Raw genomic sequence first — 26,170 nt, 5'->3', positions numbered from 1 at the left:
TCTCTAATTTCAGTTTTCACTAATGACAAATAAGGCCTTATTTAATTTTTATTAGTGTTTTACCTACACTTGGAGGAATTATCAATTTTATAAATTTAAAATGCATGTGAAAATTTATTTTTTTTCGGAACCGACAGGATTTGAACCTGCTACTCTCTGGCAATCGCGGCCTGAGCGCTTTATCCAATTAAGCTACGGCTCTCCTACCGTCGATGCCGAAATTAGTATATATATACCTTTCACATCAGTTTGTAGCGACTGTAGCGACATCTAGTACCTTTGAAAAAGTAGATCTGCAACGTTTCCTACTGGAAACGTTGCAGATCTACTTTTTCAAAGGTCCATATTACAATGAGACTCGTTTCAAACAAGAGATGACACATTGCTTTTTTATAATGTTCATTAGTGTTTTTACCTACTCTTGGAGGAATTATCAATTTTATAAATCCTGTCGGTTCCGAAAAATTATTATTTGCATTTTAAATTTTTTAAAAAGGCCTTATTTGTAAGGAGTTTTCACCAATAATTATTAACTGATAGTTGGTGAAACATTTTTTGCTATAGACTGCTATCGACTAAATCGTTAGACATTCGATTTAGACGATTCCTTTGAGACAATGTAACATTAGTGTAACCAAATACCCGCAGATCTGCATCCGGCCACAACTAAGATTGCGTAACAACACTTCGACAGGATAACGGTTTTAATTAACGTCACTATATTTTGCTAGAAACAACAAACAATAAATATACATTGATAAAGATAAACTCAAAAGCATTAAAATTAGTTTCTACAATAATGTTTAAAGTTTCAACAAGTTTTATTTCACTTGTAAATATTGGTTTAAAATTAGCTATCTATTATACAAGCATTTGTGTTAACAATAGCATATTACTGCTGGGCACAGAGATCTTCTCTAAAAGGAGGAGATATACAGTTTATACCCACCTAGCTGCCCCAATCCGAGTTGGCAGGCTCAAATAACATTATTGTAACTATCTTAATCACGACCAACGTTTTTTTAAACTACAAACACCTAAAAATAACTTCTCGAATAAAAAAAACTGAGGTACACTTGCCATAAACAGTACAACTAAGAATAAGAGAGATACTCTCAAATCTGAGTGGTTTTCGAACATCAAAAACATTACAACGTCCAGAGTCAAATGACACTTATGCTTAATTTTATAGCGCAAATTCGTAGAAACTTTTTGCGCTGGCAATGGCAGAATGTTAGAAACATTCATTTTTCCTACTAGATGGCGCTAAAAGTCCCTTTAGAGTCAGTTCAGTCGAAACGAAAAAGCAATAAACTGGTTTCATTGAAATTAGTACAGTCATTGAAAGTAGAACACATATGAATATCGACTCTTTCATCTCGGGACTCCGTCAGAGGCCAGTTATGACTAGCACGAGGGTTTACCGCTCTATCTGAACTGACCCTAACGGAAATCTGAATGTGAGCATCAGTTAGGTGGACCGAGGCCTAATTAGCAATGCCCTCAGGCCGCAATAGCTCAAGAGATGACGATCCAAAGACCGCATGGTCCTTAATATTAATTTATGTTTGAAAAAATTACTCTCGTGACTTATATAGACAGTATAGTCCGAATCAAACTTCATGTTGTCTCAAACTTTATGCGTTTATACGCGCAAATTCAATATTCGGCATCAGCCAATCAGGGGGACGGTTTAGTTGACGTTTGAAGCTACACTCGCACTAACTTCCGCGAAGTCATAAAGTTCGAATCGAACCATACTGTACGATGGTTTAAAAAGCACACGAGTCGTACGAGCGTATATTAATATTACAAATGCGAAAGTTGACTTTGACTTTGTCCTTCCTCAAAGCCCTAACTAAGCAGCCAATGGACTAGGTTTTTGTCTTAGTTAAGTGAAAGGAAATATTGTTAAAAAAGGTTTTTTTCCTCCCTGGAAAAACATCGTGTGGCCAAGGGAGTGGTTTACCTTTGGATTTTTACACTAAATATCGCAATCGAAGCAGGTAATACCGCGGTGCGCGGCTAGTCTAACTATGTGTTCGCGCAATACCTATGCCAAACGTGTGACAATCATCAATGACCGCGGCCACGCAGTGCGCGAGTTCCCTAATGCCACTTGTACACATATTTTATCTGTCATTAATAAAACTAAAATTGATTCGCCGTGTGGTTTGCTGTGTCATAAATTAGTAACATCTCCACATCGTCTGAAGGTACAGAAATCCTTTTGGGATTGAATATGTTATGGTTTTACAATATGATTCTAGGGTAGTTAGGGCCCTAACCAACCTACCAATGCATAAGGTTTACTAATGTGTTAAATCACATTTAATGATAAGGTCGGAAGCGTCCGGTTCCGCTTTCATCTATCACAAGATATAATGTTTACACGATTATTCTACGGCGTGACTAATAAACCGTACTGTTTAGAAACCGTGCCGTGTACAAGAGGCTTTATTTTTTTCTTAAGCACCTTAATAAAAATTAAAAAAAAAGAACATAAAATATCGCGTAAAGCGATTAAATAGTTCATTGAAAATAATTAATTTCTAAAAGTGTAGAATATAATTTATAATTTTTTTTCTCTTATAATATCGAAAATATTTCTCTTTAAATCTGCTAACAAAATTTATTAAAGCGTATTTAATAACCATTTATTGTTATATACTTGAAGACAATGATGTTATAAGTAAAAAGTGGTAAGACAGTGGTGTTTTCTCTAATAACCATTTATTCTATGTTATGAATTGTCGTGCAAGAAAAAACACATAAGAAATTCAAAAATGTGTTTTGCGTTCTCGTTTGTGCTTCTGCAATGTGGATCAACGGGGTTAACGTTCAGATTTTTGAAAAGACGCGGTTAGGTTACTATTTACCATAGGAAAACGGCTAAAATCTAACGATAAGTAATATTGTAACTTCTCACACCTCAAGGAACCAAAGGGAATTTCCCGGTCGATCTCTTAATCATTGGGATCTGTATCTTATTTCCACTAGTTACGTATGAATTTACATTGGGTAAAGATAATATTATCGTGCCTACCGTGCCCGGTGTATGCATATATGTGCCGGGAATTTATTAAAACACTGACATGTCTTTCTATGGAAAGTAAAAGAAACGAGAACAGTTAAACTACATGTGTATAGCTTAACTACAGGTAGGCTAATTAGCCAAGTTTTGATATGCCGTATCTACTTAACTTTATTTATAACATCATTAATTTTAATTCGGTAAATTAGAATATAGGCTTACTTTTATAAGTACTAAGGCCAAGCGCTTATCGTGTTAATTTACACCTTTATTATTGGTTTGAAGATGTCAAATTTTTACGTTTGGTCTTCCATAAGAAATGACGGGCTTACGCTGACGTAGATGTGACGTTAATTCACATGAAAGCTTTAGTAAGGGACAACGCACACTAGCCGCGGCCGTTCAGAGCATTTAATCGTTACCCGTTTTAACTCGCAGTGGAATAAAAACCTAAAGGTAAATTCATACATAACCAGTGGTAGTACAAAACACTCACATTTACCCAGGAAATCCTTTGTGATGTCTTGGCGTCGACCTCTCAACATTCGAAACTGTATCTTGTTACCACGGGTTAAGTATAAAATTACGTTGGGTAATGATATAATGCTCTACACTATACGGTGTGCGCTGGTTAAAAGGATACAGGCTACAGTGGTGTCCAGGTTTCTTGATATATTTTGGTATATTGCTATATCACAGCAGAATTTTTTTTTTTTAATTTGTCAGTTATTTTATAGTCGGAAAAATGTAATAGGCCCGTTTTGACATTTGTGCAAGATCATAGAATGTAACTTGGAACGAAACTGAAAGAAACAAAAAAATAAAAATCAATTACATACAGTGTTTAAAAAAATACGTAAATTTTTTTGGGACGTTAAATAATATGAAAGAATATATCGCGAGTATTCTTTTTGCTCTTACTTCATAGTAGCATGCAATTTATAATTGTTGCGAAACGTTCCGAAAACAGTTACGTTCTCAGTCTTTTTTTTTTATACTAGAGCTGTAACCATTTTTTTACTGAATATCGAAACTAAATATTGTGTAGTTATCTTTACTGCAAAGAATAAGCTTGGTTCTCAAAATGGGTTCTAAATAATGAGTCTGAGATGATGTATCTGACCAAGCGGCACATGACTGAAGCGTCCCCGCGCGCACTGCGCAGTTTTTCGTTCCTCATCTTGTAAAGTTGACTGTGCGCTCGTTTAAGTTTGATATATATTGTTTACTATTACGTTAACTATGGCTCTTCTATTTTGGACATTAATTTAAACATAGTGATTTGACTCGAGTTTTGTGTTTGTTGTTATATAGTACTAACTCTGTTTCAACATGTTGAAACGTGGACGTATAATCAACAGGTACACGCGTATTGGTTGTGAAGTTAAAGGAATACTTTGAACGAACGAACACTTTACAATACATAATAATATCAATCCAGTACTGATACAAACTTGAATTGATTTATCGTGAGTATCGAGTACAGAGTCTTATGGTTCCATAACTAGTTACGTCGCGATGACAAATGTCAAAACGGGCCTATTACATTTTTACGACTATAGTACAAGATTTGTTTGTTCGCGGACAAGCAGTTTTTTTCGCATATCAAACTCTATACCGTCAAAATAAAGTGGGCCTAATGTCACACATGTTAAGAGTCGTTAATCTTGTATTTATAATTTTAATTTTACAACCGCAAATCTGACCTTAAATACAATTTGAGTAACATCCATTTTACTCTGATGTTAAAGCAATTTGATAATCGAAACCGACTCATCGATTGCAAGCGAGCAAATCTTGTACTAAGGGTACAAGATTACGTCATCAACACTTATTCCCAGGACCCTGATGTTCTATTATGTTATAATCGTATCACTTTTGGTGGCATAAAAGCATTATTTTTGCGCAGTCAAATTACATAGCCAGAGTTAAATAGATGTCGATAAATAATCGTTAACACTTTAAAAAACAGTAAGGATATGGATATGAGGTGGTCGCTTAGTTTTTAAAGCTTTAACGATTATATTCTTAATCATGTCATATTAATATTAAGTAAACAATCTATTCAGTACTTTTTAATTTTAGGTTATTTTTATAGAAGTTTGTTAAAATAATTTAGAGCAAAGGAGACATTTACGTTATGAGTGTGTGTTGTGTATTTTTTTCTTTGTATTTTTCATTACACTTTCTAGTAAAATGGAATTCATTACAAGATATTAACTTGTGTTTTATTTATGATGTCCAGATTAGGATAAGTTTGTACCGCATTACAAGTCATAGGTATTAAGATGGACAATCTTTAATCTAACAGGGAAATACAGATTATTTTTTTAAGTCGAACAGAATTTTCTATGCGGCTAAAAATAATAATTTTCTTAAATTAAAATGAATGATTTTGGACCTTCTTTATAATGATAAATTAACGTCAAATTAAGATTTTAAAAAATCACAAATTATATTTAGCCTGTTTTTTGCTTTAAGTGTGATGATTATCATCGTATGAAACACGTATTGTATATTGCTTTTTACAGTTGAGACGGTATTAGGCGCGCGAGCTGAAAGCGAGGCCGATTAGGAAGCCGAGAGTGATACAATGTGCAATACTCGTTTAACGTATTTAAACATACTTCACTCTAAAAATTTAAAAAAAAGGTTGTTTTAATAATATTATGACAAGTAAGAAATAATGGACTACTAGATATCTATTCATAATAGCTAAGGGACCAGGGTCGCGAGCCGAATGGGTATCTTGCAGCTCGCCTCGAGTATCCGTGTCACTGAAGATCGCCAGAGTGCTTCTGTATTGGCCTGGCCTGGTGGGACTGGTGAGCCTGGTGCGGCTGCGATTGATGAGACTGGTGCGGCTGCGGTGGGTGAGACTGGTGCGGCTGCGGTTGGTGAGACTGGTGCGGCTGCGGTGGGTGAGACTGATGCGGCTGCGGTGGGTGAGACTGGTGCGGCTGCGGTTGGTGAGACTGGTGCGGCTGCGGTTGGTGAGACTGGTGCGGCTGCGGTTGCTGAGTCTGGTGCGGCTGGTGCGGTTGGTGCGGCTGGTGCGGATGCCTGCGCCGCGGCGCCAAAGCTGCGAGCAGCGCTCGGGCGGCCGGGCCGCACAGCTCCGTGCCATCGCGGGCGCCCGCCACCCGGCCCCCGCCGCCCAGCGAGTTGGCTATGTGCCTGCACCACGTCAATTATTCACTATCAATATCAATAAGGAACTCATTCAAATATCACTTGCTGCAACGGTGAAGGAAAACATCGTGAGGAAACCTGCATACCAAAAGTGTGTGGAGTCCACCAAACCGCACTGGGCCAGCGTGATGGACTACGTTGGCCTTAACCTCTCCTCGTTGTGGGAGGAGACCCGTGCTCTGTTAGTGGGTCGGTAATAGGTTGATGTGATGAGATAAAGACTAGAGACTTATATTAAGTTATTTTTATATTGACGTATAGTATTTATCCGTAAGTCATCACTGGCAACACGTGTGAAAATGGGGTCGCTTACTTTTGCCCTCATAAGAGATCCGTAGAATTAGAGGTGACATACTCAACGAGTCGCAAAGCTGAAGTTGCAATGAGCGGGGCAAATAGGTCAGAAAACTGATTATGGGTTAAAGGGTGCTGGAATATCGACCGCACAGGTAAACACAGCGAAGGTCGGCCCCCAACGAGGTGGACAGAAGTCATCAAACGAGTCACTGGGAACCGCTGGAAACAAAGTGTTGTTTAACTCTCTACAAAATACCTAAGTCCAGCAGTGGCCGTCAATCGATTGAAGTGATTATGATGACAGTATTTATAAGGTTTTTTATGTTTTTTTTATATGGACCAACTTGCCCCATCATAACCATCATCATGTAGTTTAGGTTTAGGACTACACACGCCAATGAGAACGTTTTGGAGAAATTTTAGGTATGCAGGTGTCCTCACTACGTTGTCCTTCACCACGTTGGTAAACCAATATAATTTAATTGCTTTAAATCAAAAACGCACATAACTCCGAAAGTACGTATAACCATCAACTGAGCTGTGTAACTATCTTCCTTCAAAGTAAAACCAGTACCTGTGTAGCTGTAACTATCGCTATACGCAAGCGAAGATCGAAGAATTACAGCGCTGTGAGTGAGCTAAGGTACTTTAATTGTAAGTAAGTAAGTATTTTGTTACTATAGCTGCAGTTTATTTTCTTATACAGTTGTGCGTAAATTGTGAAAAAGTAATTCTTGGTATTCCTTATTTAACCTTTTCCATTGGTAAATGGTTGTCCGGTATTTGGTAGCGGTAAGGTTGTCTTTCAAAAGGTAAGTGACGAGCAGGTGATCGCAGGAGCGTAAGTATGCCGTAAGTATTAGGTCCCCATAAATTAGAGGCTCGTACCGGGGATCAAAGTCGGTCCCTCCGGAAGGAAGGCCAAGTTCCATGACAGGTGGACAGCACTGTTCCGTGAATGTTGAGGTACTCGTAGAATAGTGTATGATTTAAATTCAATATTCGCCACTAAAGTACACTACACTACAGTCTTATATAATATTTTAATGTCATCTTTCGTTCATTTGTAGTTATCAATAAGTAATGTATTTCAATGTAGTTAGTGTAAGTGGCGCTGCCGTACAAGAACAAGAAATAACCTACAGAAGTTTGCACTTAAAAAAGGTTTAAAAGTTGCTTAAAAGCATTCTTGCCAACTCGCTCACCTGACCACGTGGTAAGGCACATGTTGCGTAGAAATGAACTCGAGGCTTCCATTCGCATCGGTCAGAGAAGCCGCGCCCGCGAACTTTGACGCGTTCGCACAAGAGAAGAACACCACCACGCGATGGCCGTCCTATGAAAACAACAACAGTTGAAAAATCCAAAAGTACACGCCTCATAATCGCATTCACAACAGAAAAAATGAGATTAAATGTAAATAATAATTAAACTACATCTAATTATACCGTGAAAAGTAATAGGCTTCTATTCCTCAAAATACTGAAGCCTATAAAAAAAACAAACTCGATAAGTGACCACAAGATACGGGATCTGCACATACAGACACACGGACGTCCAAGACAGAACATTTTTTAACAATTTTTTTATTATTTTAAATAATAAAAAGAGATTTAAAAATATCATGAGTGTTAAAAATAGTGTTTTTTTTTCACCATTTGTGTATTTATATTCACTTATTAAGCAATAAAGAATAAAAAAAGTGACATTTTAAGTTGAAGAATCACTCGGTGTGCGTAAACTGACAGTAATACCCACCTCAACGCTTCGCTTATGAGGCGTGCAATATTACTTATGGAAATTTAAAGAAAAAGTTTTACTGGACATTAAAGTTTTGAGGTTTTTGTACAATTAAACCATCGGAATGAACCTGTTATTTGTATTCATGTCCATGATAATAAAAGCCTTTTGTTAAACTTAATCTAATTTAACTTTATTTAACCAGTTTCTGTAAAGTTGCATTTGATCATTTTTCGAAAAATAAGGTCTTTAAGAAGTTTCACTTTTTACGTGTGTACACTAGTACACGCACACATTTTTTTTCTTACCGCCGCTAAAGAAGTAAGTTCTTGCTCAGTCTTGTTCCACAATACTTTTTTCCGTTCGACACTCTGCTTGATACAGAGTTAGGTAAGGCCGTTAAATTGCACAGTGCAGTTTGGTTATAGGCCTGAGCTGTCAACTGAGAGCCCAATACTGTGTCTTAAACAGACTGTGACAGATAGGCAGACACGTGTAAATATGTGGGTGTTTTTCGGATCTGTCCAAAGCATTTGACCCCGTTTCCTACGAAATCCTAAGGAAAAAAATCTAAGGCGGGAAAGCAGTCTGAGACCAGAACTAATTTCCTTATTCTAGAATACTAGTATGATAACCAGGCTAACACGGCGAGAATTGAGATGAGGAAACGCCCTCAGTGGTCCCTATAATGGCTGGAATGGTGCGTCCATTCGCACCAGAGCAAATCGCATAGGCGGCTGGCCCATACCGCGAGGTAGATAATAAGGAGTAACATAAAATAAGTAAGTAAGTGCTACAAACACAAAAAGTTTCCTAACATAGTTTACTGAGTAAATTGTTACTAACAAAATAATTATGGTCCATGTTCTGAAATAAATACATTATTATTATAAAACAAATTCTTTTAGAATTTACTAACTAGTGTATTGAAATAACCCACCTGCTTGATTTTCTGCAACTTCTTCCCTGTGTTTTGCGTGAAGGGAAAGCTGGTGCCATTTTGAGCCGCCTCCACGCTGTGCAAATCATCGGTTTTCACCACAAAATATCTCGTACTACCCTCATTGTTTTCCGCGTACTTCTCTATGTTCGCCAATAGAGTCTTCCCATTCGGGGACATGGGACTTTTGGGGCCATTGTATGCTTGTGGGGAGAATCCTTGGGGCATCCCATCGTTCCTCCATCCAGGCCTTTGCCCGTTCCTGTTCTGATAATAGTTGTTATGGTGGTGGTTATTAGGGAAATCGCCTTGACAATATTGAGGATAGTATTTATGCTCCTGTCGGTATTGTTCTTCGTCCAATCTCATACGCCAATTTGGGGAGTCGACCGTAAGTGGCTTTGGTCGCTGGCCGATTCCACTGGGCTGATTTAGTCCTACATTCTTTTCCTCAACCCCTAAAACGTGGACAACGGTATTTAGGATTTGATCGTCGAGTTGACTCATGGGTTTGGCTGGGTTAGACATCCTTCGGATGACTAAAGCGCAGAGTTTTTGCCGTAAATAATACACGCTTATTGCGTCAGACGCGTCTGCTGTAAAAGCCATCCAATCATCTAAAGTTAACACTGCTGTATCCGGGGAAGCGTTGTTCTCTTCAGCCTCACTGTCTGAGTCGCTTGACAACCCAGGAGGGTTAGCTCTTTGAGTTAACGCTCCAGGTGGAAGTCTTATTGGACCGCCGAATAAAGCGACTGTCAAAGGAGTCACCAATGTGGTGCATCGGATGAAACAAAATCGCCCAACCCGAGATATTTCCTCAAAGACAACCCAATCTGTTGGTAAATTTTGGACGGATTTTAGTGATCCAGAAATTCCACCTCCACAGTGTAATGTCGAACTGGGATGGAAAGCCACTTTTACTTCCTTAGACGTCCTTAATGTGCAAGAATCGCGGTCTACGCGTGCTATTGAAGGATACAGTCCACTAACCAGAACAGCTTTTACTACATGCCACTTTTCCGAGTTCACATTCACGTCTTTTATATCACCGGTCCCTCTTGCTTTGACTAGGCATAACGCTCGAAGCTGTGCTAAAAGTTGGGAACGATAACCTACTATCATTTCCATGGTAGCTCCGCATATTAAATTTTTGGCGCAAAATGACCGCTCTGTGCCATTCTGCCTGGCACATTGCCAGGCTTGGAAAGCTCTCAATAATGCCATATGATCGGAATGACTGTCCGCCGCAAATTCCTTCCGCGCTAAACCTCCTTTCTTTCTGTTCTCCGGGTTCATTGATATTTGAAAAGGTTCTTTGTTCGCCAAACTGCATACAATCGTCAATATAGGATCTAAACATTTCATGACGCAAGCATAAAGCAACATTTTACCTAACTTCGGTTCCACAGTCAAGTCTAGCAAATGCTGCCCAATTTCAGTCAAATCTTCCATGGGAGTTAAAGCACCGATTGTTTTTAATAACGACACGGCGTTGCGTACTGCCAAAAAAGATGGCGGTTCTAATGCTTTACACAGGAAGTCGGCTATGGGAGTGTTTCCTGGCGACAGCAATTTGGTATGAAGGCATAACTCTTGTAGAGGAACTCTCAAAATTTCTGGCACGGAATTCAATGGTAGCGTTTTAAATCTCCTTTTGGAGCACATATGGAAACAATGCCCAGGCTTGGTTCTGCCCGCTCGACCCGCCCTTTGCTGGCAGCACGCCCTCGAAGTCCAAACACATTGTAAAGAGCAAACACCGCCATTCGACTCGTAGTATTTCTCCTTGACCTTGCAAGAGTCTATCACGTAAACTACATCGTCAATGGTGATAGATGTCTCCGCTATGTTTGTGGATATGATTATTTTCCTGGCGTTCGGCAGAGGATTGAACACCTTTTTCTGGTCCATAGTTTGCATGTTGCTGTGCAGAGTGAATATTTGATATTTCATCACTGTCATTTCTGTACATCCTTGGATTAAATCTTTTAGGGTGACGATGTCGTCATACCCCGGAAGGAAGACTAGTATGCTTCCTTTGGGCATATTCAAGTGAATGTGCTTCACTAGGGTGAGCATGAGATCATGGTCTATGACCTCTTCTGAGACGGCATGATTATAAACGTCTAGAAGGAAGTTGTCTGCAGCGTTGTCATCTTCTTGGTTGCTCTTGGGTTCCTCTGTGTTGTTGAATGTAGCTAACAGTTCGGCGCACTCTGTGTGTCCGTTATCCACGGCGTGATCGTAAGCCGATTTGCCACTTTTATCTTTGATAGATGGATCTGCGCCTAAAAGCAACAATGATTACATTTTATTACCGGGTTATCATAAGACGGAATTGGCGATCAACTGATCTCGAAACTTGGATGTTTCCGGTTAATAAGGTCGAAGAAGGGTTGGCAGAATTTTCGCAACAACTAAAGTGTTAAAGTATTTTGTCATATTTAATTATTTTATCTCTCTCTGCTTTCTGCTGTCGTATGTCTGCCTAATGGGAGGATCTGCTATCGCTACAAAATTGCTACGATGGCAGATCCAGGTGTGGTATGGTAACGGCAGATCAGAAAACAATTGTCTCCACCGCTTCTGTTCGCGCGGGTGTCGTGCGAGGGACATAGTAGAAATAGAGCGGTCATATTTATACGGAATTTCAATGTATTTAGCAGAGACAATCTAGATTATTTAATAATTAAGTATGGAGATCAAATGCCAGACTGTGAGTTAAAGTTAGTCAAGATGACCAGCAAGCGAAATGAATCAACTTCACGCGTGTTATTATTTGCGTTACAACTAGTTCACAGATAAATGATTATTGATTAATTAATAACTAGCCAGAAGTTGATTATTGTTTTTTTGAATTGAAAAGTGCATTTCACTGGTTTGTTTTCTCATAAATTAAAGTAAATATTGTCAAATATGGGCTCAAATTGCAAGCAAGTGTGCAAGTTGTTTCTGTGGCAAAATTTGGCGTGTTCGAACATAAATTGGCACACAAAAGGTAAACTATTTAAATTTCATGAATAAAAATACAGCTCTTTACTGCACCGAAACTTTCACCAGACTTGTGTATTTCTCATACTAAACCCATCAACGACAGTCTAATAGATCTGTAGAACTCTGTTTGCTCCCATTCTAATATATTTTTTTTAATATTGCTTTTTTTTTCTAATGAAAAGAATTGTTGAAACGCGTCTGGTCACGACGTAACTTATCAGGCGCTATAAAAATTAAAGCGACCAGAATTCACAGAAACCCTTATCGGAGTTATGTGATTTTTTTTTTAATTTTTACAAAACGCGCACAGAACTTCTTTATCCACCCAAAATTCCCAATCATAATTTGCATGTTGATCTCAATCGTAGTGTTTTACAACAAGTTGATATTGTTTGTCATTTAGCACAACAAGACCGATGACTTCGAGATCATGACGAGTTAAATTTGTCCTATAGGTAACTGCTTTAATGCTTAATAACATACCTAGTGTTAAGCTTAAGTTGAGAAAAAGATTATTGCTTAAGTAATTTTATTTCCACAATATTTTGTTTTTTTTTCTTAGTAATTTATATTTTTTTATATTATTTTAAATTTGTTTTTTTAGCCGTTTGCAGCAGCCTTATGTACCCAACGTTTTTGCATGCTATGTTCGCATCGAGAAGGCACAATTGTATACACATGCCAAATAGTTTATATTAGAGTAAGCAATTGATTGTCAGTTTTGCGAACTAAAAAATAAAAAAGAAAAAAAAAAACTGGGCTTGCTCAAATAGGGTCTTGAACCCTAGGAACGCCACTGAGTGCGATAGTCTGTGGCTCGGGCCAACCAGTGGGAAGTGTTGTTTTAAGCTAAACTGTAATATTTTTTGAAAGGCCTTAAAGGACTTCAATGAAATGGCCATGGCCGTGAAATAAATTAAAAAAAACAAAAATTGGAAGTGAGTCTGTGTGCGGCGGGGGGCTCACCGATGCGCAGGATCTGCTGCGCGGTGTTGCACAGGCCGCGCGCCGCCGCCGCCATGAGTGCGGTGCGGCCGCAGCGCGCATGCGCGTAGTGCACGGGCACGCCCTCCGACAGGAACATGTATAGGATCTGGCTGAACGAGTCCTGCGACACAAACACCACGGATGCAGGCGGCGACCCCCCACTCCCACCCACCCACTGTGCTCTTGTGAGTGGGAGGTCTGCAGGGCGCTCACGAATCTCGCGACAGGCGCAAATCTTGCAATCACTGCTGTCGAACGGCAGCTTTCCATACAATGAACAAACAAAAGTGTCGCAAGCCAGTCGCGAGATACGTTATACCCCTGCCGGTCTGGTGGGAGGCTTTGGCCGTGGCTAGTTACCACCTCACCGACAAAGACGTGCCGCTAAGAGATTTAGTGTGCCGGTGCGATAATGCGTGGAAACCAATTAGGGGTTATGACTAACCTAACCTAACAGGTTATCCCGCTACCATCTTAGACTGCGTCATCACTTTACACCAGGTCAAATCAGGAGATTGCAGTCAAGGGCTAATTTGTAGTGGATTAAAAAAAAAACCTGTGAGCCGCCACGGGACGCCTGGCAGATGTTAAACATCGAAATTGTTTTCTGTAAGTTATTGCAGATATTGCATAATTAAAAGATAAAGCATTACAAATTTGTTCCACAAATAAAAAAATACAACCAAATGGATAACCTCCTTTTGTAAGTCGGTTAATAACGACTGTTTTATTACAAAATTTATATTAATTTCTATTGTTACATACGATATACAAAAATGTGGCGACACAGGCCGTCAAGAGTGAATTTTTACGATGCGCGCGCACACCGACACCTGAATTCTACATCGTAAAGTTCGTTCTAGGTGGCATGAAAATCCATAACTATGTTCAAGTTGTATATTCTAGTATTTTTATATTTAGAACTAGTGTTTCGTAATAGTACAAACAGTGTCAATAAATAATTATTCTGACGTTAATAAATCCTTTACTTAAATAAAATCTTTTTGATTAATTTTAATATTTATCGTTAATCACTACTGCATTTTAGTTATTTTTTTTCCATACGCCAAAGAAGTATAACTTCCAACGCGTGTACATAAGTACACACTATTTTTGTTTTTGTAATTCGATGTTTAATATGTTACTTGGGATTAAATGGCATATTTATTTATTTTTTAAGTTAATAAATAAATAGAAAAAATAAGAGGTACAAAAAAAATTACCAGACTGCCTTCATTGAAGCATTCATCAAGAAACTCATCCATGTCGGCTTGTAACGCAGGGTCTATATCCGTCTGTTTCTCATCTTTACCGCTCCCCTCTTGCGCTAGCTTCTGACCTGAAATTTAGCTCTTTTTAATATCTGCCTGACCTTAAATTACTTGATCATCATGACAAGGTATTCGGCAAGTAACTTTTTATCTGTTAGAAAAATAATTATGGCACAATACATGTGATAATATTCTTGGCGAAATAGTATTTAAACACAAGCTAAAAAAAAATTACATAAGCTTAGCTTACAAATTGAAGCAGCTAGATTTATGTATGCAAAATGATTTCTGTTTGGAATAAATAAATAAACAGGAAGTCATTTAATCAGTTATATATATTTGTTGTTTTGTTTATTTTTGAACTTTTTTTTTTTTTTTAATTTTATTTCTTTACTTTAAAACGGTTAGTTAGTTTTAGTTTTATTTGTTCTTTTTACAATTTTTTTTTTTTTATTTATTTAATTTTTTTATTATAAATTAACTCTTGTTATAACGCAACGGGCGACGCGGTTTTTTGCTCAGTCTGATACTGGTGACTGACTGACTGAAAATCAGCGCTAAGCATTGTTCCTAATGCACAACATAAGGCTGAGTTTGCGGCCATTTGCCATATTGTTACTATTAATTGATAAACATTTAGTTAAAAATCTTGTATTAACAATAGTGTATGGCAATAAAGGATTTTAGTATTTTTATTATTATTATTAAAATAAGTATCATAAGCTTTTTAATTTTCTCTTGGTACTTAATTTCTAAGCCATTGTGGTTAAAAATTTAATTAATTCTAATACTAGAATTGTGTGCATGGATTTGAACTCGGCCCTTCAAAAGTGAAGTTCTAACCAGCTAAGATCATAGCTTTATCGGAAAGTATAAAAAGTCACTTTCAATGTCATTCTACAAATAAATTATTAGTTCTAAAAAACTTTAAAAAAAAAAAATTAATTTCTCCCTTTTACTATAAAATTAACGTAAAGTTTATTTAAGAAAGCGTGTTTTTTTAGTTTTTTTTTAAAACTATTTTTTTTGTTGTTGTAACCCATTGACCACCATATTTGATATTATAAGAGAAATCGGCCAAAGGTAATGGTTGGAAAACAAAATTAACATCATTCCTGCCATATCGAGTATAGATTAAAATTATATAAATCAACAAATATCTTATTTTGAAAATTGTAGAATGGAATAATCTTACCAAATTAGTGTAATTTCATCGGCCCTCGATATAACCGCTAAGTTTAAACGAAATCAGACCTTTTTAAAAGACTCAAAATCAAGTCCAAAGTTGTCGATTACAAAAATACAAACATACATACAGGCAATGGCGTGCACTTAATATATGCACAAAAGCACTGCATACCCTAATATTGCTATATAACCCGTATTATGTATAGGATTAGAATTTTAGCCGTTATATTCAATTTTCCTGCAGTATGCATACCCTGGTAAGAAACCCAATGCACGCTACTGCATACAGATGAAGCTAATAAAAAGTGTGTAATAAAAGCAATACAATCCTTCGCTCTTATTCCATTTTAAAGGACAAATCAAAATCAACAAACGTTATTTTTATCTCACCTTCCAATTGTGACCAGAAGCTCTGGCCACTCTTCAGTTTCGACTTCAACTCCATTTCGATTTGCATCATCCTCTTGGTGTTATACTTGGTCATCTTCAGGATGTCTTCGAGGTAGTAGCGTTGCACCTCGAACAGCCGCCCGGGTATGGTTACCACGGGACAGTTGCCGAAATACCTGGAAATTAAATTTTGATGACCCTGGCGCAACGGTGAGCGCTGGGGCAGTTTGGGAATTTACAATTTCCGAATTTTCTCTGCTCTAAATCTGGCGGAAGGCTTTGGCCGTGGCTAGTTAGCACCCTACCGGCAAAGTCGTGCCGCTAAGCGAATTAGTGTTCCGCTGCGATGTCGCGTAGAAACCGATTAGGGGTATGACAACCACACTAACACGTTAGCGCGCTACCATCTTTGATTGCATGATCATTTACCACCAGAGATTGCAGTCAAGGGCTAAATTATAGAAAAAAAAAAAAAGTGGGCTTTACATAGTTTAGCCGCCATGGAGTGGCACGATTATGTTGGCAGCCGATTGGCGCAGTGGGCAGCGACCCTGCTTTCTAAGTCCAAGGCCGTGGGTTCGATTCCCAAAACTGGAAAATGTCCCTGTGATGAACATGAATGTTTTTCAGTAATTATCTGTATTTTATTAGTATTTGTGTATACTTCATCAGTAATCTTAGTACCCACAAACTACACTAACTTTGGGGCTAGATGGCGACGTGTGTATTGTCTTAGTATATATATATTTAGTATATCTAAAAAATTAAAAAGATGTGTGGAACTCGGGGACTTCCACGGTTAAGCTATTGCATAGCATTTTTTATGAACTTATGCTATTATAGTTATTGTAATAAACAAAAATTAAGTTTATTCATATTTAAAACACTATGTACACAAATTATACAGGAACATTGTCCAACAAAAGAAAAATATTAGCATGTGTGCTACCAAGATTGCGGGGTGAAGAGGGGTATTACGCATGCGCAATAACGCCGATGCAACCAATGCCACCTAGAGGCGAGTTGCTGAACTAAAGAGACAAGCGTGACATTTCAAAAAAGTCATTAAAAGTTCTTCTATTAATCGATATGGCATTTGATGGCATTTGATGGCAAAACTATATATATAAAAGAGAAAGTGTGTGGGTATGTTCCGTATAGGCTCCGAAACGGCTGAACCGATTTCAATGAAACTTTCAGGGAATCACCGGATTGATCGGAGCACTCCTATTTTTGAACTGTCAAACTGTCAAATACAGCTTTTATTTACTATGATGATATTCTACTGTTGGGTGTACATGGGTGTACCCGCACGAGAAGAGAACAGAAGAGAATGGATACGGAGAGAAATAAATGATTTAATATATTATGAGACTTAAATTAAAAATTTAATGATGTAAGTTTATTGTTTAAATAAAATAAAGCAAAATCTAGCCCGGCGAAGCAGCTGGGTACACTTATAAAAATCAGATTACTACAGCAACGAATAGAAAACGGACCTGGAGAATATGAGCGTGTCCATGGTGGCGGACATGAGCACCAGTTTGAGGTCCTTGAGCCGGAGGAGTGCGTCGCGTAACGCGATGAGCAGGAAGTCGCTGAACTTGTCCCGCTCGTGCACCTCGTCCACCATCACGTGCGTCACGCCTGCGGCCGGATACAGCACTTTGAGCTGGTTTAGCTCAGATACCTATTTTTTGGCTTTTCTCCCTGGCTTTTTTTGCTCTACAGTAATAACTAACTGTTGTCTGGGACTGGGAATACTTAACATTGCTATCCCCGCCACATAAAATACTTATTAAGAAATAGTTTATATTTTAAGCCTACTTATGATTTTATTTGTAATAGTGTAGAAAAATTGTAAGATTTAAGCTAATTGTAATGTTTTAAAGAAAATGATAATTACTTAGTTTTAAGCTAACATTTAATATTTCTTATCTTAGTTATAAGCTAAACTGTAATATTTTTTTGAAAGGCCTTAAAGGACTTGAATCCATGGCCGTAATAAATTAAAAAAAAAGAAACACATTGCTAACTGTCAAATTCAAATTCAATTTCAAAACTTCTATATTCATGTAGGCCTATCACAGGCACTTGTGAAGCGTTCATACATATTGACGGCCGACTGGCGCAGTGGCGTGGGTTCGACTCCCACAACTGGGAAATGTTTGTGTGAAGAACATGCATCTTTTTAGTGTCTGGGTGTTTATCAGTATATTATAAGTATTTATGTATATTATTCATAAAAATATTCATCAGCTATCTTAGTACCCATAACACAAGCTACGCTTACTTTGGGACTAGATGGCGATGTGTATATTGTCGTATTATATTTATTCATTGATATATTTACACCAGCGTATTCTCGCGACTTCATCCGCGTATGAGTCAATCGAAAATCTAGAATAGATCTGATCTCTGACGTGGCTTTATTGTTTATCGGAACAAAAAGTATCCTATACCTTGACCCGGAATATCAGCTACCACTATACCAAATTTTATTTAAATCCGTTCAGTAGTTTTGACGTGATGCCCGGACAGACAGACAGACAGGCAGACAAAAATTAAATAAAAATCTGTTTTGGACTCAGTATCGATTATAAAGCATCCCCCGGTCAAAATTTTCACTGCAGGATTTAATAATCGAAAACGACTCCTTGGTTGCAAACGAGCAAATATTATTGTGAGGCTACAGCTTGACATACCAGTAAGTGCGGTATCTCCGCCCATGAGAGTACGTAGAAGTACTCCGTTGGTGCAGTACGTGAGCACCGTGCGAGGACTGACGCGGGACTCGAGCCGGATCTGGTACCCGATAGACTGACCTATCTTCTCCATACGCTCGTACGCTACCTGCGAGAATATTTCACGTTATTTAAGAAGACTAGTTTGACCAACCTAGACCTCATCATTGCTTTCTAACGGGCATGATTGTCGTCAAACGCTGGCCTATTGTTAATAAAAAAAAAAAAAAAAAACGGACGATTGGAGCAGTGGGCAGCGAACCTGCTTTCTGAGTCCAAGGCCGTGGGTTAGATTCCCACAACTGGACAATGTTTGTGTGATGAACGTGTCTGGGTGTTTATCTATATATTATAAGTATTTATGTATATTATTCATAAAAATATTCATCAGCTATCTTAGTACCCATAACACAAGCTACGCTTACTTTGGGACTAGATGGCAATGTGTGTATTGTCGTAGTATATTTATTTATTTATAGACTTTATAAAGCCCAGTGCCCAGTTATTTACTATTCCCAGTAGGTATTGCTTCGTCTTCACTCTCGAGGGGCCGATATCGGATTCTAGCACGCCCCTGTAACTATTTCAAAGTTACGTCCGTTTCGAGCAATTAAAATATCACTTGCTACAACGGTGAACGATAACATCGTGAGAAAACCTGCATGCCTGAGAGTTCTCAACACTTTTTTTTTTTTAATCCGTGCCCTGTAGTTGGCCGGTAATGGGTTGATACGATGATGACAATTCCCGTAGCCATTTATTATAGTGTGCGCTAAAAACCGTAACCATTTATTGCAACTGTAGACGGTGCATAATAAAAAAAATACCGTTGCTTATATAGTCCTTTTAAACGAAAGTTAAACCTTTGTACAATACAAAGACAAACTCTTAATTTATTCACATATTTATGTATTTTTTTTTATATATATATTAATAGTGGGCAAACGAGCAAGTGGGTCACCTGATGATAAGTGATCACCGCCGCCCATAAACACCTGCAGCACCAGAGGAGCCACCGATGCGTTGCCGGCTTTTAAGGAATTTGTTTAACCGCCCCTTGAATAACCCTAGATAACCCTTATATTAATAACCCTATTTATTTATGTTTTAACTTATTTATTTACATATATTAAGTGTACTTATTTGTATGTATTTCTTATAATTATGCACCGCCTACAGTTTATTTTGCTCATGTCTTCCTAATCCTAAGGTTGCCTGGCAGAGATCGCTACTAAACGTTAAGGCCGCCTTTTGTATTCTGCTTCTATCTTTGTTTTACAATTCTCTTGTTTCTTCAACATGGAGCGCTGTGCAAATAAAGAGTGGAAATTAGTAAAATAAATTCTATGGTAATAAAGAGTGGTAATTAATAAAATAAATTCCATGGTAATAAAGAGTGGAAATTAATAAAATAAATTCTATGGTAATAAAGAGTGGAAATTAATAAAATAAATTCCATGGTAATAAAGAGTGGAAATTAATAAAATAAATTCTATGGTAATAAAGAGTGGAAATTAATGAAATAAATTCTATGGTAATAAAGAGTGGAAATTAATAAAATAAATTCTATGGTAATAAAGAGTGGAAATTAATAAAATAAATTCTATGGTAATAAAGAGTGGAAATTAATAAAATAAATTCTATGGTAATAAAGAGTGGAAATTAATAAAATAAATTCTATGGTAATAAAGAGTGGAAATTAATAAAATAAATAAATAGGTGATTCCCTCACCCTCTCCGCGACGGAGACGGCGGAGATCCGTCGCGGCTGCGTGCAGTAGATCCTGGCTGGCTCCTGTTCCTCCTGGAAGTGGTCCAGCACCAGTTGGGGCAGCTGAGTGGTCTTGCCGCAGCCGGTCGCGCCCGCTACTATTATCACCTGCGAGTTTACTATTTGGTAGCATTACATTGTTACTAGCTGTCTTCGCGACTTCGTCTGCGTTTGATTTTGTTTTTGTGATGTGGCATTCAATTTAGTTGTGTTCTAAAAAAAATATAGTATTCATTATATGCCGGCCGACTGGCGCAGCGGGCAGCGACCCTGCTTTCTGAGTCCTAGGCCGTGGGTTCGATTCCCACAACTGGAAAATGTTTGTGTGATGAACATGATTGTTTTTCAGTGTCTGGGTATTATATTCATGAAAATATTCATCAGCTATTGGTACCCATATCACAAGCTACTAGGCTAGATGGCGATGTGTGTATTGTCGTAGTATATTTATTTATTTATTATAGCTAAGCCTTAAGCCTTTGGGTTTGCGTCTGACCGCTGAGGAATTCTGTCCTCTATCTCCAACCACATTCATTAGATATTAACAAAATTTGGGCAAAATTAAACCCATATTATAACCTCTTCTTCTTCTTTCGAAGAATAATTATTTAAATCGGTTATAATTTGTCGTATGGTGTAAAATCGTCAAACACTTTCATCCCCTCTCCCAAATGAACCGAACTTAATGTCGGGATAAAATGTATCCTATATTACTTCCAACACTTCCAAGAATATGTGTACAAAGTTTCATGAGGATCGGTTTAATAGTTTTTGCGTGAAAGCGTAACAAACAAACTTAAATTGACGTTCATAATATTAGTAGGGAAGTAGGGATTAGAACAGTGCCAAATTGAATTTTTTCTACCTAAGTAGAAATAGAACTTATTTCATTGCGTAAGAACTAACTACTATTTATATGGTATCGAATTAGCGCCATCTAGTGAGTGTTGTTTCCCAACCATCATCATATAAACCAATTACCGGCCCACTAAAGGGCACGGGTCTCCTCAATGACAAGGGGTTATGGCCGTAGTCCACCATGCTGGCCCAGTGCGGATCGGTGGACTCCACACATATTCGAGAACATTATGGAACTCTCAGGCATGTCATTCCTTCACGATGTTTCCTTCACCGTTGGAGCGAATGATATTTTTAATTGCTTATAACGCACATAACTCAGAAAAGTTAAAGGTCCGTGCTGGGCTTCGAACTCTAACCCCCGAAAGTGAAATCGAAGTCCTACCCACTGGGCTATCGACGGCAGTAGCGTGCATAGAGGGTATGCACAGGGTATGCAGATGATACGAAATGAAGAGAATCTCGAGTACTAATTATAAATACTTAAGGATAGGCTTTTCATAACTCTTACAATACCTATCCTTAAGTTTTTTATAGCTCTTACTGGAGATTTTCTTCATTTTATATCATCTGTACTGTATACACTGCATACCCTCTATGCACGCCACTGATCACCGGCTATAGGTATTTTATTTTTTTTATATTTTGAACCACCGACAGAAGTACACATAAATCATTAATATAACAAGGCCTTAATTACGAGTACACATGTAACTCCTCATGAAGGTGCACGCACGATAAGAAAACAAAAGTCGTACGAACACAAAAATATTGAATTGAAACCCATAGAGAACATTAGCAAGATTAAAGAAAATACCCCAAAAATATTAAATTTAAAATTTTACCTCTCCCACCGGAAATAATAATATAATATTAAATAAATACATATTTGCACCGGGCGGAGGATTACACCTCCATCAGAGCGACAGGCTTAGGAATCGGCGGACTATCCTAGCCGAGTCAAGCAACAACACTTTCTGCATCTTGGCTGCCAGGGAAGTATTTTTGGGGTATTGAATTTTATCTTTATTATTATTATTATTATTATTATAAATAACTGACCCATACCTGGTTGTGTAATATAGCGTTAATGAGATCCTGCCTGTGTTCATAAACCGGCAACTTCTCTCTGAACTTCATTAGGTCTGGGTTGTAGAATGTGTTTGGGATCTGCAAAGAATCATTATACTAAACAAATATACTTAGTGCAGAGCACCTTTATAAATAAATAAATATACTAAGACAATACACACATCGCCATTTACCCAAACCCAAAGCAATTATAGCTTGTGGTACTAAGATGACTGATGAATATATTTATGAATAATAACATAATTACTTATTATATATATATATAAACGCCCAGACACTGACATTCATGTTCACTTCACAAACAGAATTACGTTTTTTTTTATATATACTGTGTATATATATATGATTATATATATACTGTTTTTAATAAAGCACAACGTCCTGTATGTACGCGGGCCGTCACTCGGCGAGCGCACGAACATTTACCTAGTTCTTCGGCTCATCAACGAATTACCCACTGATGTACGAGATTAATCCTCGTAATAATAAGAAAAAACTGAAATTCTAATTTTTAAAACACTTATGATCATTTTTATAAACGACATGTTAAACTGGCGCAATGGAAAATGTTTGTGTGATGTTTTTCAGTGTCTGGGTGTTTATCTGTATATTATAATTATTAATGTATATTATTCATAGAAATGTTCTTCAGTCATCTTAGTACTCATATCACAAGCTACGCTTACTTTGGAGCTAGATGGCAATGTTTGTATTGTCATAGTATATTCATTTATTTATTATTTTTTTGTTTATATTTTATAAAAACCCAATTTTTCCCAGACTGCTACATATTCCTTACTTTTTAATAGTTATAATTGATTGATCAAGATGGCCAACCATGGCTGCCGGAAACCATTGACTATAAACAGAATAACACTTTGCGAGCCATGCAAGAAACGTTATACATAGTGGTTCTCTCTACATCGTGTTCCTCATTGCTGGGTGTCGTGACCCCTTCCACTTACAAACTTTTGGACGATTTTGTGCCATTTGACTCTGCTTTGAGCAACGTTTAAAGCAGTATGCACTTTGGTGTCGAGAGCAGTGCGGATTTGATCCGACCAACGAATCGGGCTACGTCCTCGAGGTCTCTTTCCTTCCACTTTGCCAGTGACCACTATCTTTTCAAGATTGTCTCCATCTCTTCTGGCAATGTGACCGAAGTACTCGAGAATCCTCTTAAGACAGGTGGTTGATAGCCTTCTTGTAATTTTAAGCTGCCTCAATATCGATGCGTTGGTCCTGTGTGCCGTCCACGGCATTCGCAGCATTCTCCTCCAGCACCACATCTCAAAAGCGTCTATACGTTGTCTATCAGCTGCTTTAATGGTCCATGTCTCAGTTGCATACGTAAATATAGGAATAATAAGTGCGCGGACCAGACGCACGCAGACATAGTGGTTCCATAAACCTAAGTGGTTGGTGTTAAGCCTCTTAAACCTGTAACTTCACCTGCAAAAACACCTTTTACACTGGAACACAGTGATGCTGCTTCGCGGAAGAAATAGGCATATATATATATATATATAGGCCCTGGAAAAGCTCTGTCACATAGTTAATATGAAAAAAAGGAAAATCTAAATTTTATACTACTCTAATGTCATTAACCTGTGGCACACCATTGTTCAACTGTCCCAGAGATTTATGGGCTAGCTGTGGGCTCCGCTCCTTTTCTGGGCAGGTGTTCAAGTCATCCTTCTCCTTGCTTGTAATGGGGAATGCGGTAAACAGCTCCGCAATACTAGATCGCATGCTAGTGTCCAATATGAGTGTAGCATCATTCTGGATAATTGTTGACCCTAACCGTTTGTATATTGTTAAGAACCGGTTCACACCTGCAACAAATAATTGTATGAAATATTTAAAAATACCAACAAAAACAAATTCCCAATAATCTCCTGCTGCAGGGCTAGCACGGGCGGGAGACAAAAATTATATCCCCTGACAATATATAGGGATATAATTAACGTGTCCACCTGTTAATCACGGGAACATGGAATAGGAGAAGTTTACCCCCGTTTATTAATACACATATTTTATTTGGATATTATTTCCACTTGTGTGGAAGAGAGTTGATAAAGCTGTGGGCGAAGATAAATTTTTATTCTTTCCCCGTGGAGATAATTGTCTCCTGCCCATGCTAGCTGTGCTGGGAGAACTATCGCTTGAAGTAGTATTATTTTAACATTGTTTGGGTTTCTGTTCAGAATTACCCTTCAGGCCTGCTTTGCAGTGCTGTGATGATAACGTAGGGGTCACGTGTATGGGATGTACGGGACCTACTGTGATGTGTTTGACCGTAACAATACACAGATCTTCCTCGGAGCGAGTTTTCGTGCTCCAGGACTGTCTGTTTGTACTGACTCTACCACCAGTTCGGAAGGCAGATTCTACCGAGAAGTAGCGAGCAAGAAACTCAGCAATTGCTCTTTCCAACCATATAATATCCCACCCATGCCAGATAGTCATGAGTAATTTTACAAGTTGAGCAATAATAGTGAAAATAAGTTACCATATCAAACTACTCATTTATACAAGAACATGTAGCATGTATTTGTTTCATATATTACCACTTCATAATTCTATGTCAATTTGGATTCTATGTTAACTTTCTATTGGAAAATGACAACTGTTGATCAAGTCAATTTAGGAAAGCAGTTAGGCATAACTCAATTTCAATTTATTGTGTAATACAAATGTTCAAGTCATACATATTTAGTGATCTGATGAGGAAATGTCTTATAACTGTTTATAATGGGGTAATGTTATAAAATGGGATTTAAATAAACACATCTGCAATTGAAAAATTCAGAGTGGGGAGTAATCACTTCTGTCCATGCACATCTACAGCACCAGAGGAAGTGAAAAGAAATTGCAGGCTTATTTCTTCAAATGTCAAAGTCAGCAAAGCATGGGTGGCTTTTCTGTATTTTTCATGGGTGGTGCTGATGATTCAACATCTTTTGACCTTCTTGATTTTTTATGCACCATTTAAATATAAAATTCTATAGTCGCTATTCTTTGTCACATTAGTTTACCCATCTTTATATATTACGTATGTTTGCTTTGTAACAAAGACTAATGATATAGGTTTGTGATAGTTAACCAATAATAAAAACTAGTTGAGTGCTTCAGCAGTTTCAAGCAACCAGCCAAGAAGTTTCAGAAAACTTCAAAAATAACACAGTGGCTTAAATTAGTAAAGGACACATTCATGTTAGCACAAGATGTGTTTTTTTTTCTATAGTAACTACAGAGTGGTTTAAATAATCAATCTGTGCATTAAAAGTTTTTTTGATCTGAATTCTCCTGTTTATAATGACCAAACCAGAAAGATATATTTTACCTTTCCCACGCGATTTAGACTTCAGTCCCAACTTAGCAACAGTCTCGTGGATGAACCCTCGTTCTTGAGCAGACAGGAACGATGGAAACTTCAGTTCAGTCTCATTTTCATCACTAAGAAACTTATCAAGCTGGATCTTCAGCGCTATGCTCACAGATTCAGCGATCGGAAAGTGCTTATTGCCTAAATTACGTTTGCCCTTCTTCGAACTCATTTTTAAATGAATATTATACTAATTGATAGTAAAATAAGTAATATTATCACATTGAACTTAAAATCAGATTTTATTTTGTTTACTCCTAAAATCTAAGAGAATAAAAATT

General features: G+C 37.7%; 1 protein-coding gene across 1 annotated transcript; it reads right to left on the bottom strand.

The window, feature by feature from the left end:
* Window positions 1–5,453: 5,453 nt before the first annotated feature.
* Window positions 5,454–26,089, bottom strand: LOC120632709 (3'-5' RNA helicase YTHDC2-like). The gene is made up of 12 exons (XM_039902683.1): window positions 25,848–26,089; window positions 24,110–24,336; window positions 22,478–22,579; window positions 20,513–20,659; window positions 18,742–18,889; window positions 17,536–17,683; window positions 16,037–16,212; window positions 14,411–14,526; window positions 13,167–13,308; window positions 9,204–11,494; window positions 7,729–7,859; window positions 5,454–6,211 (listed from the first exon to the last, which is right to left on the bottom strand). Exons 1-12 carry the CDS (start codon window positions 26,059–26,061, stop codon window positions 5,809–5,811), a joined length of 4,245 nt encoding a protein of 1,414 aa, XP_039758617.1. The 5' UTR covers window positions 26,062–26,089; the 3' UTR covers window positions 5,454–5,808.
* Between the last annotated feature and the right edge of the window lie 81 nt (window positions 26,090–26,170).

This window comes from Pararge aegeria, chromosome 20 (assembly GCF_905163445.1).
Source record: "Pararge aegeria chromosome 20, ilParAegt1.1, whole genome shotgun sequence".
NCBI classification, from domain to species: Eukaryota; Metazoa; Arthropoda; class Insecta; order Lepidoptera; family Nymphalidae; genus Pararge; species Pararge aegeria.
The sequence above is the reverse complement of the archived record's forward strand: the minus strand, read 5'-3'. Positions and strand labels throughout refer to the sequence as shown.